This window comes from Primulina eburnea, chromosome 16, assembly GCF_022965805.1.
Source record: "Primulina eburnea isolate SZY01 chromosome 16, ASM2296580v1, whole genome shotgun sequence".
In the NCBI taxonomy this organism is placed as follows: Eukaryota; Viridiplantae; Streptophyta; class Magnoliopsida; order Lamiales; family Gesneriaceae; genus Primulina; species Primulina eburnea.
Genome location: NC_133116.1, coordinates 15359410 through 15372722, shown reverse-complemented (window position 1 = coordinate 15372722; position 13313 = coordinate 15359410). Strand labels below are relative to the sequence as shown.

Genomic DNA, 13313 nt, shown 5'->3' with positions numbered 1-13313 from the left:
AGTAACTTCATTTAGCTTATCATCATGTACTCCTTGTATCATCTCAACTGTAGAATTTGTTTCCTTTTTGTTACGAACCATTGAGCTTTTTTCTACATATTTACATGAATGAAACCAATGTTAAAACCTACACAATAACATTAACCATTAAAATAACATAAACAATAATTCTAATAAGACATGTATAAACATGACATAAATAATAACAGAAACAATAATAAAATAAATAATAAACATGACTTGTAGAAACCTGACATAAATAATAAACATGAAATAAATAATAGCAATGAGGTTATGTTTATAGCATAACAAAAAACATGACATAAAAGTGAAAAACATCATTTTTTCTTGTTTGTTTCCCAGCCACCCTCAGTTTCTGATCTAAAGTAACTTTCATGAGCCGGAATACAATGAGTATCAACATCATCAATTGGTCGAGAATCAGGAATACTATTCCAACCATCATCATCTCTCTCGTAACATCGATTTGGCACAGCGAGTACAATTGACCACCCTTCTTGTAATGGGTCATCAATATAAAAGACTTAATTGACTTGACTTGCAAGGACAAATGAGTCATTCTTGTGCCCTATTTTGTTCAATTGACCAAGGTGAATCCACATTCATCATTGTTGATTACTCCTTTGTCATTTGCAACCCACGCACACTTGAAAAGAGGAACTTGAAATTTATGATAGTCCAACTCCCATATTTCTTCAATCACTCCATAGAAAGTCACATCAGTCATCAAGGGATTCTTATCTTTGGCACTACATACAAGCATGGTGCTAGCAACTAGAGAAACCCCACTGTTTTGACAATTTCTCTCATCATACCGTGCCTTTGTTTGGTATAAATTGTCATTTATCACGTAACTACTATACTTAATGACTTGCCCACGTGGACCATGAGCCAGCCATGTCAATGTTGATGTCGTTCCACCATTGCACCTATCTATTTCAGCATCCACTTGACATTTATACAATTAAAATAGGGTGATTAAAATACTAGCTACAAACTGTTCACCGTAAAATGCATAAAGCAGATTTATCCACCTAACCTTTGCACGAAAACAGTCAATGAACTTCTTATTGTGAGCATCTTGTATGCACCTTTCATCTTTCTCTTTTTTTCGGAAACATTGACTTCAGGAAATATTTATGTTCACTGTGGAAATATTTATATAGAAATTTGTGTTGGATATTAAATATTGACAATCACATGGGTGCAGAATTATAGATTAATGCAATACACTTACATAATGTAAGGAGATATTTCTTCTGTATTTTCCAGCACAGTCAAATTTTCTTGTTGAAGGTCAACTTGTGGCACTATAATTGGTTTTTTGCATGCTAAGAAGCCAGCAATGTTTGATATGGGATCACGATTTGATTGAGGGACCCCAATAGGATCAAGGTCATTTAGGTATTCCGAACAAAAATCAATTGCTTCTTCGGCTGAATATATCTGAACAATGCAATCTTCAAGATGTTTTCAACTGCCTACATAACTCTTAAGCACCTTCATGGATCTTTCGAACGGGTACATCCACTGGAAGTACATTGGTCCACATAATAGAACTTCTCGAACAAGATGAACTGTTAAGTGAAGCATGACATAGAAGAAAGAAGGGGGTAAATATTGCTCCAATAAGCAGAGTGTAATAACCAAGTCAGATTGCAGCTTATGTCACTTGGCTACATCTAACACCTTGCAACAAATATCTTTAAAGAAGAAGCTTAATCTTATGATGGCATATCTAACATGTTTTGGTAACGCATCACGTATGAGTATTGGTAGGAAATGCTGCATTAGAACATGACAATCATGAGATTTCAAGCCAATCAATTTCAACTCAGACAAGGAAACGAGATTTTTCAGGTTCGATGAGAAACCTTCTGGGACTTTTATATCCTTTATCGACTGACAAACTTGTAACTTCTCTTTTTTTGTGAATGAGCATGCAACAGGTGGAATATATGTTCTTTTTTCACCAAATTGAGGTGCCAATTCAGGCCTAACTCCCATTTGAACCATGTCCAACCTAGCTGCCACATTGTCCTTGGTTTTTCCTTTAACATTCACCAAAGTATTAATGAGAGATTCAAAGACATTTTTCTCTATGTGCATCACATCGAGACAATGCCTAACATGCAGGTGTTTCCAATAAGGAATATTGAAAAAAATAAATTTCTTCTTCCAACATTTTCTGAAATCTATTGATCCAAAATCTTTTTCTTCTTTACTATCTTCCAAATTATTGTCCTTTGCATTCTTTCTCTTTTTACCTTTCACACTAATCTTCTTTCCGAAAACACACCTTATGTCAGAAAGCTAGTCAAACAAAGCAACCCCAGATAATGATGTAGATGATTCTCCATGTTCTTCCATACCATCGAACTCTTTCATTTACCTCCGATATGGATGAAACCGTGGTAGGAATCGTCTATGACCAACAAATGACATTTTCTTACCATTTTTCAAATGCTTTGCACAAGTATCTTCTTTGCATACTGGGCATGCATAATAACCATGTGTAGTACAACCACTAAGGTTACCATAGGCTGAAAAGTCATTGATGGTCATAAGAGTGCTTTAAAAGTGAAAAATTGTCTTCAATAAGCATCATAGATACCATCAACTCCATCCCACAATCGTTGTAAACCTTCAACTAACACATCAAGATAGACATCTATATCGTTTCCGGCTGTTTAGGCCCTGAAATGAGCATAGTTAGCATGATGAATTTTCTCTTCATACACATGTTTGGACGCAAATTATAGGTGACCAACATAATTGTACCGACTACTAAGGTTGCTATAAGGATTAATTTCATCAGCTGCAAGTGCCAGGCGAAGATTTCTTGGTTCACTTTCAAAGTCGGACCACATATGATCCACCAACTTCCAAGATGGTGAATCAGCTGGATGACATAACTGACCGGGAACTCATGTGGTTTCTGTATGCCATGTTGAATTTTTGGAGGTATGTAGAGATTTAAACATGCGCCTCAATCTTGGTATGGGAGGGAAATACCACAACACCTTTCCAGGAATACCTTTCTTCTCAATGTTCTTCTTGGTTAGCTTCCACCGTGACAAGCCACATTTAGGGCAGTTTACGCAGTCTTTATATTGCTTCCTATAAAGAATGCAATCATTGGAACAAGCATGAATCTTTTCATGACTCAACGCCAAACAACTCAATGTCTTTTTTACATCATACATTTTGGTTGGCAGGTTGTGATTATCTGGTAGCATATCCCCAAAATCCATTAGTAGATCGGAAAATAGAGCGTCACTCTTCCTATGCTTTGCTTTGGTGTTGTATAGTTTCACAATTGCACTCAACTTTGTGTAACGCTTACATCCATTATACAAAGGTTTCTCTGCTTCCTCCAAAAATTCCATAAATGCTTCTGGATTTTCTGTATAGTTATCATATGCTGCCTCACACATATTAGTGGTTTCAAAGTGTCCTTGATAGTTACCAATTGGCTCCTTATTGATGCTCCAATTTACTTTGTCACTTTCAACAGATCCAATTCACATAATTTTGACTAAAACCATGGAAATAAAGATTCTCTCGAATAGACTTAGCTGGTCTTTTTTTAAGATTTTTACATTTGCAACAAGGAAAATGAATTAAATTGGGGTCAATATGGGGATTCTCTAAACAACCTCTGATAAACAGTTCCACACCCTCCTCGTACTGTTTTGACCTTCTATCCGAGTGAATCCAAGATTTATCCATTTCAATACAGAAAAATACCAGAAATAAATAACAATAAATTTGATCTAAACCTGAAAATATTACATTTAATAATGTCATTTTCAATTTAATTTCTTGAACGCAAAAAACACAAAAGAAGACTACCTATTGATGAAAATAAAGCAACATTGTTCTTAATTAATTTTGATTTGAATTACTCTCACATGTGCTGAAACGTCTGCTATTTGTTTTCTAAAAACGTGCTAGAAATTTTTTTTTTTTAAACCTCACTTAGCATCGGCCGAACCATAAAATATTTTTGTCATCATTTTAGAATAAAACAACCAACTTTATAATTGAGAAATACAGCCCATACTATAATATCTCAAAAACCTCTCAAAAGCATAAATAAAAATCATAAAATATCTTTAACATAACTTAAAAATCATAAATCATAACTAGTGCGGAAAACTAGCGTCGGTCCTCGGGTTATGTGCACCTTCAGTCCAGTCAACTCAACCATCAAGACCTCCATTATCATATTCATAACCAATATAACCTGCATTAATCACACCTAGTGAGTCTAAAGACTCAACACGTCATATTCTTGATAACGAGTAATACGTAATACAGTTAACATATAACATTGAAAAATACTTGTACTTAAAATAGCGTTTTCATGAAGATGCATACACTTTAAACATAAACGTTTTCGTAAACATTTTCATGATGCATAAAAACATTTTCAAAAGACATAAACATATCACTTAAACATATTCATATTCATGTCCATATTCGTATCCATATTCATATTCGTATTCATGTTCATGTTCGTGTTTGTTGAATTCAGATCATGATTGTGACTCGTATTCTTAAACGTATTGGCGATAGATCCATCTAAAGAAAACCACAGTACTGGGCGGTGGGGGACACCAGCAACACTCTCACCGGTCAACTGAGCCCTGGCCTACGTATTAACATATCATGGCATTGGAAATACGATCGTCGGGGCTCCCTCTGGGGTCTTTTCCCATAAATGGGCTCCCTCTGGGCCTTCTCCCCTCACGACATCTCCAAGCATATTCATCGTATTCGTATTCGTATCAACGGAAACACGATCGTCGGGCTCCCACTGGGACCATAACCCTCACGATATTTCCAACATATTGCAGTAGTCACAATCCCTTCACGTCCTTCAACATGTTATCATCACTTAATAAAACATGCATATAATATCATTTTTTTTAAACCAAGCATGCAACATGTCTTTTAAATGCACATATTTATATCATAAAAATCATAGACATTTAACAATCATAACTTAACATATTAAAAATCATAAACATCCATAAACATTTTAAAATAAACATTTTAAAATAAACATTTTAGCATATTAAAAATCCGTAAACATTTAAAATAAACGTTTTAACATATAAAAATCATAAAATGTCGTAAACGTTTTAAAGTCAACATCATAAAAATTCATAAACATTTGAAATAATCATATTAGCATATAAAACAACATATAAGGCACTGCCATGACGTTTACTAATTTCTAGGTGTAAAAAGACCGTTTTACCCCTAGACGTAAAATTTCCCGTTTTTGATATTTTATTAATTTCATTGACACTAACATGTCTCAAATAATTATTTAAGCCTACATGAGTTTTCTCATATTTTTATTTAACTTAAATCGAGAACTTTTAAATTAATCTTTAAATATTACGTATTAATGTGTTTTAATCCCGAATTAAACCAAACCTTAATATAAAATTCCCAAATTAAAAACTTAGGCTTATAATAATTATTTAAGCTTAAACCTAATTTTTCATAATTTTATAAAGCTTAAAACTAGGCGTTTCTTGATTCGTTTTTAACTTAGACGTACTTCCCGATTTTGACTCGTATGGACTCGAAACTTCTCCAAACCTTACCAAACTTTAACCAAAGCTTCCTAACACATAACTAATCCTTATTGAACTCAATTCAAGCCCACAAAATCCCTGGAACCCACCCCTACAGCTGCTGGTTTTTCTGCATGGGTGTTCTAGTCCTAATAGGACTCTAACTCCTCCTATTTCGGTTCCAGCCCCTTACAGATTGGTCCAGGACCTGGTCGACCCTCCTAGGACTTAGACCGACTCCTCAGCAAGCATCTGGACCAGGCCCCACATCCCAAAAGAGCCCAGCCTTGCAACCCGTCACCATAACCATGCGCAACCCCCCATAATATGCAGTTTTCGTTCAAACTCCTTCACCCTACTGTCCAGCCCTTAAACCTTCATCTATGGGTCCCTAAATCTTCTGGAAAACGTCCCTTGTGATGCCCCTATCATGGCAGCCCCTTTGTGCAAAGTTATCACAAGTTTTGGATCACACAAACATGCTTTAAACCCATGTATATGCATAAAAACGAAAATAACAAAAGAGATACTTGATTTTCATGCCAGTCATAATTAAATACATAATAGGGTGTGATTGATGAGAAAAGAAAGAATTATGGCGTGCCTTTGCGTATAATACGCACGAAAACGTTGCGGCGATTCGAGGGACGACGGCGGAGAAGCTTGCTGAATTTTCCTCAATCATTTAGTGCCTTCCCTAGCAAACTTACGTGTGGTGTGGTTTGTGGGGAAGGGGAGAGTTTTGATTGTAATATTGGGGGAGGTGGGCGTGTGTTTCTAGGGATTATGGGGTGGAGTTTAACTTTAAATAATAGCTAATTAATCACTAATTAGGCTTAAGCCCATTAAGCATATAATTAGGCCCATTAGTGTTTAATTAGGATTTAATTAAAATATGATAATAGTTTTGTTTAAATAAATTTGTGAATTTAATAGCCGGGTTGCCAACAAGTTCGTATTTTTTGTTGAAAATCCAACACGATAAAATTTACGTCCCGACGCATAAAATCACCTCAAAACTCTTTATTTTCAAAAATAATAAAAAGCATCTCCCATATTTTTAAATAATAAAAACAACTATTTAATAAAAACCATTTTCTATTTTTCAGCCATCGGTCTCCGTTCCTCGATCGCAACTCGAATAACTTTTAAAAATTACATTTTAATGCAACCATGTTGAAAAATATATTTTAAACATGCAATTATGCACAAAATAATTAATTAATGCAATTAAAACATTTAATCAAAATACAAGAAAATTTAATAATTGTATGCATGTGGTTTACGTGGACCTTAAAATTTTCGGGGCGTTACATGTACCAAAAATTAGGAACCCAGAGACGGACAACCAAGGTGACAACAAGAAATTAACCAATTATCGTTCCAATTAATACCATACCTCAGGAAACTGGTAACGGACTAACACAGGTAAAGCAATATCGTTCCAATCAAAATGGAGAAGAAACAAAGGCGCAGGGGACGGCGGTTGTGTATCTCAGTCGCTTCTTCCGTCTCATTGCATTGAACGGTGGTGGTGGTGGTGGTGTTTTGCTTCCCTATTGGTGAGTGGAACGGCAGTGGTGTTGGTGGTTCAAAGCGAACGTGGTGTATCTCCAGTTGCTTCTTCCATCTCGGTGCTTGGAACGGTGGTGGTAGTGGTGGTGTTGTTCGTCCCGCCTTCTTCTCTCTCGGTGGTCGAACGGCGGCGGCGGTGCGTGGAATGGCGGTGGTTAGGCGCGGTTCGAAGCGAAGAAGACTGAAATTAGGGTTAATTTTGAAATAAAATGTGGATCGATCGAAATGAGCTCGCGCGTCTGAATTGAAGGATATATATATATGTATATCGATTATATCATATATATATATATATATATATATATATATATATATATATATATATAAATATATATATATATATATATATATAAATATATATGATATAATCGATATAAAATTAATTAAAATTATCGGTTCATCTTTTTACTTCAGTATGAACTTATTTTCCTTATTTTTTATTTCATCAACATTGATATGCCGAAGTAAAATACAGTAAAAAAATACAGTGAAGCCCATGTTTTTAAACATCCGAAGTAAAATATATTATTTTACTTCGCTTGTGTTATTACTGAAGTTATTGATAATATATTACTTCGAAATTTATTATTGCCGAAGTAATGCATGTCGAAGTAAAATCCGATTTTTCTACTAGTGTAAGACACATAAATTCATCTTCTAATCTATGGTCTATTTATCAGTGGCTAATTGTTATTCTTCTAAAAGAGTGAGACCATATATCAGTTATTATAAATCATTGCATCAAAATCACATCATATCTAATCATGTTTTGAAAATTCCCTTACCACTTTTCATTTGTATGTACTTTCAGAATTTCAAAGCCTAATGAAGCAATCATGCGGAACGAAATAAACATATTCATATCAAAGGACATTAAGCAAATAGTGTAGGATCAAATTTTTAAAGCAAGAGCGTAATCCTTTAAACATATATAATGTCGTGTACAATAATTGTCCTTGCTTAGTAGAGCGATTGAACTGTGGTGCTTGAGCTGCTGTGCAGTTTAAAATATTTGAGTTGCACAATTACCACCAGCTATAGTTTTTGGTAAAGCGGCAATCGCTCGGTCATACAATTGGTATCAGAGCCAAGGTCACGGGTTCGATTCTCATTGATTGCATGGAGTGCAATTATTGGGAGGGAGATTGTTGGGTGCAATAATTGTCTTTACTTGGTAGAGCGATCGAACCGTGGTGATTGAGCTGCTATGCGGTTTAAAATATTTGAGTTGCACCATTACCACCAGCTATAGCTTTTGGTAAAGCGGCAAGCGTTCGATCCTACATATAAGCTCAATTACTTCGAATGGCATGGAAAAATGAGTGAAAAGAATTGAATAATTGGACAGAAACCTTGCTCGAAACCGGATAGCACCTCGGTAGAACTTTAGCTCGAAACAGGCAATACTTCGGACGGCACATTTGCTACTTCTTGCATGAATGTAGACTACCCTTGACTTAAAAATTTAATAGAGTAACATTATAAATTCTGTTACAGGATCTGCACGATATATGAGGACCGGAGTAAGGCTTGTATTGGTGTGTTTTTTCTCCATCATGAGGGTGGTTTATATAGTGGAGGGAGGGGGAAATGAATTACCACTCTTAATGGGCCATTATTGTCACGTTTTTATGGCCATTATCTGTTGGAATTTTGGTGCTTAATGAATGAAAATTAAGCAAATAAATCAATGTGTTTGATTTGGAAAAATTCGAAACGAATAACGAAACTTAATGAACGAATATTAAGTTCGGCGGTTCTGAATTAAACTCGAAAAAAGTTCATCAAATGTTGAAAGAACTTAAAACGAGTAGTCGGAACATGTAAGGGACGAAAAAAACAAAAAAAAAAAATTTGTTCGGTGAACAGTACCATGCGCGCGGCCGCGCGGGTCTGCGCGCAGACGCGCGCGCGCACCTGCCGAGACAGTGGCAGGCGCTGCCGGGCGCTGTCGAGAGCGCTCGGCAGCGTGCGAGCGGGCGTGCGCGCACAGACGCGTCTCTTCGGGTTTTTTCGAATTTTCTGATGTTTTTTCATCTCCTTGGCATTGTTTGATGGTTTTGATCAGTTACAATGGCCAAGGGACACTTCCTATGAATGAAAGATCATGTCTTTTGCATGAAAAACATAAAATGCATGATTATTTGAAAATCAAAAACACATTCAAACACATACAAGCATAAGCATATTCTCCTTCTTCCTTTCTTCAACAAGAGAGAGTTCATCCATTTCTTTGTGATAGAACTTGAATATTTGAGTGCTCATTATTCAAGTGTTGTAGTTGTATCTTGGGAGAAGATTGCCACAAACTCTAGCACATTGTGAGGGCAAATTCTTCTTAAGGAGAAAGTGTTCAACACTTGCCTCTACAAAGTCATTCCTTTGATTTCTTCTTGCTTTCCCTCTCATTTTTGAATACCCCAAACAACAATCTTAAGAAGAATTTTGGATTTTGATCATTTGCAAGAAGAACTTCAATGGCTTCATCTTCTACAACACCACATGCTACAATTGCACAAGGAGAGAAACCGGATAAATTTTCTGGTGCGGACTTCAAAAGATGGCAACAAAAGATGCTTTTCTATCTCACAACCTTGAGTTTGTCAAGGTTCTTGAAGGAAGATCCTCCCACAGTTGCTGAAAACGAGACGGATACCAACATGAGGGCCGCTTTGGATTCTTGGAACCAAAGCGATTTTCTATGCAAGAACTACATCCTCAATGGACTTGACAATGCATTGTACAATGTGTATTGTCAAGTCAAGACCGCCAAGGAACTTTGGGACATGCTTGATAAGAAATACAGGGCGGAGGATGCGGGCTTGAAGAAGTTCATCGTTGGGAGGTTTCTAGACTTCAAGATGATAGACTCAAAATCTGTGATGAGTCAAGTGCAAGAACTACAACTTATCTTGCACGAGATTCATGCGGAAGGAATGAGTCTAAGTGAGTCCTTCCAAGTTGCTGCGTTGATCGAGAAACTCCCTCCATTGTGGAAGGATTTCAAGAACTATTTGAAGCACAAAAGAAAGGAGATGGGATTGGAGGATCTCATTGTAAGATTGAGAATAGAAGAGGACAACAAGAACACCGAGGCCAAGTCAAGTAAGATGGCACCAAGGGTGAACATTGTTGAATCAAGTGTCCAAAGGAAAAAGAGAAAGTTTGAAAAGCAACCACAACAAGGGCAACAACCATCAAACAAGAAGAAGTTCAAAGGCACTTGTTATAACTGCGGAAAACCGAATCACATGGCTAAGGATTGTAGGAAGCCAAGCAAGGGAAATCCTCAAGCCATCGTAGTTCAAGAAAGGTCGGTACCATTTGATTTTTCTGAACTTAATTTATCTGCAGTTATTTTGGAAACAAATTTGGTGGAAAATCCCAACGAGTGGTGGGTTGATACGGGAGCAACTCGACACATATGCTCCGACAAAGGGATGTTCTCTACATACACTCCATCGACCGGGAGAAAACTATACATGGGGAACTCCGCTACATCTGAGGTGGTGGGCACCGGAAATGTGATACTGAAGATGACATCGGGTTTGCAAGTAACCCTTGTTGATGTACTTCATGTACCGGACATAAGAAAGAACCTCGTGTCGGGGTCTTTGTTGGTCAAACACGGTTTTAGACTAGTATTTGAGTCTAACAAGGTTGTATTGACTAAGAATGGTCATTTTATTGGAAAAGGATATCTCGATGAGAACTTTTTCAAGTTGAATGTAATGGCTATACGCCAAAATGTTGTTGAAAGTAATAAAGACAAGAGTTCTATTTACTTGCTTGAGTGTTCTCATTTATGGCATGTTCGTTTAGGACACGTAAATTTTAATACCCTGCAACGTTTAATGAAACTTGAATTATTGCCTAAACACAACGTCGATCCAACACACAAATGCGAGATATGTGTTGAAGCAAAAATGACCAAAGCGCCTTACCACTCGATTGAAAGATGTACAACTCCTCTAGAACTAATACACACCGATCTTGGTGATTTAAAGTTTGTACAAACTAGAGGAGGAAAAAGAGACTACGTGACATTCATTGATGATAATACAAGGTACTGTTACGTATATCTTTTGAGGTCAAAAGATGAAGCTCTTGAAGCATTCAAATGTTATAAGACCGAAGTTGAGAATCAACTAGGCAAACAAATAAAGAGAGTTCGAAGCGATAGAGGGGGCGAATACGGAGCACCGTTTGATGAATTCTGCACATCTGTGGGTATAATTCATGAAACGACTGCACCTTATTCACCTCAATCGAATGGCATTGCCGAAAGATAGAATCGAACTCTAAAAGATATGATGAATGCTATGTTGATAAGTTCAGGACTACCCCAAAACTTGTGGGGGGAAGCAATACTATCGGCTAATTACATCCTGAACAAGATACCCCACAAGAAAAATGACAAGTCACCTTATGAATTGTGGAAAGGTCACAAACCTTCCTACAAGTACCTCAAAGTGTGGGGGTGTCTAGCTAAGGTTGAAATACCAAAGCCTAAACAAGAGCGGATTGGACCAAAGACGGTCGACTGGATATTCATTGGATATGCACATAATAGTAGTGCCTATAGGTTTATAGTGCACAAATCTGAAAATGCAGAAATGAATACGGGCATGACAATTGAGTCAAGAAATGCAGTATTTTCTGAAAATATATTTCCTTGTAAAGAGAGGAAAGAAGATGGTTCTAGCAAAAGAAAACTAGAGACGGAGAATGAAGGTCAAGTACCTACACATGATCCAACTCTATATGAAAATGCTATACCATTGGAAGACTCTTCAAAAGAGCAAGAGCCAAGAAGAAGCAAAAGGGCTAGAATCTCAAAGTCCTTTGGTCCAGACTTCCATACTTTTAAGTTGGAGAATGAACCAAAGAACATACAAGATGCTCTTGCTAGCCCTGACGCTCCTTATTGGAAAGAAGCCATCAACTCTGAAATGGATTCCATTTTGCAAAACCATACTTGGGAACTAGTGGATCTTCCACCAGGTACCAAGCCATTGGGATGCAAATGGATATTGAAAAAGAAAATGAGAGTTGATGGAAGTATTGAAAAATACAAAGCCAGGCTTGTGGCCAAAGGCTATAGACAAAGAGAAGGTTATGATTTCTTCGACACGTATTCACCAGTTTCAAGAATAACATCCATTCGTGTGCTCATTGCTATTGCAGCTTTGCATAACCTTGAGATACATCAAATGGATGTCAAAACGGCATTCTTAAATGGTGAACTTGAAGAAGAAATATATATGGAGCAACCCGAAGGCTTCATAGTTAAAGGACAAGAAAGAAAAGTTTGTCGTTTAATTAAGTCACTATATGGACTTAAACAAGCGCCCAAGCAGTGGCACGAAAAATTTGACAAGGTAGTATTGTCAAATGGATTTAAGATTAATGAGTGTGACAAATGTGTTTACATTAAAGGCACTCGAGAATCTTATGTGATGGTATGTCTATATGTGGATGACATGTTAATAATGGGGAATAGCCAAGAGTTGATAAAGGGTACAAAGAAAATGTTGACAAAACATTTTGATATGAAAGATATGGGTATTGCTGATGTAATTCTAGGGATTAAAATCTGTAGAACTCCAGAAGCAATAGTCCTATCTAAGTCTCATTATGTAGAAACAGTGTTAAAGAAGTTTAACGCTTTTGACTCTACCCCAGTAAAAACGCCTTTAGACGTGAATGTCCATTTGGCGAAGAATCGTGGAGAACCAGTTTCCCAATTGGAATACTCCAAAATTATTGGAAGCCTTATGTACATCACTAACTGTACTAGACCTGACATCGCTTGTGCGGTTAACAAGTTAAGTCGGTTTACAAGTAATCCTAGTGATGCACATTGGAAGGCGTTGACAAGGGTGCTTAGATATTTAAAGCACACCTCAGAATATGGACTACATTTCACAAGGTATCCTGCAGTACTTGAAGGATACTGTGATGCAAATTGGATTTCTGACACCAACGACTCCAAATCCACCAGTGGCTATGTATTTAGCATTTGTGGAGGAGCAGTCTCTTGGAGGTCATCGAAACAAACTTGCATTGCGAGCTCTACTATGGAATCGGAGTTCATAGCGCTAGATAAAGCTGCAGAAGAAG

At 36.8% G+C, this 13313-nt stretch overlaps 1 protein-coding gene across 1 annotated transcript; it reads right to left on the bottom strand.

The window, feature by feature from the left end:
• Positions 1 to 598: 598 nt before the first annotated feature.
• Positions 599 to 3458, bottom strand: LOC140816069 (uncharacterized). The gene is made up of 5 exons (XM_073175136.1): positions 3059 to 3458; positions 2414 to 2564; positions 1694 to 2320; positions 1522 to 1598; positions 599 to 969 (listed from the first exon to the last, which is right to left on the bottom strand). Exons 1-5 carry the CDS (start codon positions 3456 to 3458, stop codon positions 599 to 601), a joined length of 1626 nt encoding a protein of 541 aa, XP_073031237.1.
• Between the last annotated feature and the right edge of the window lie 9855 nt (positions 3459 to 13313).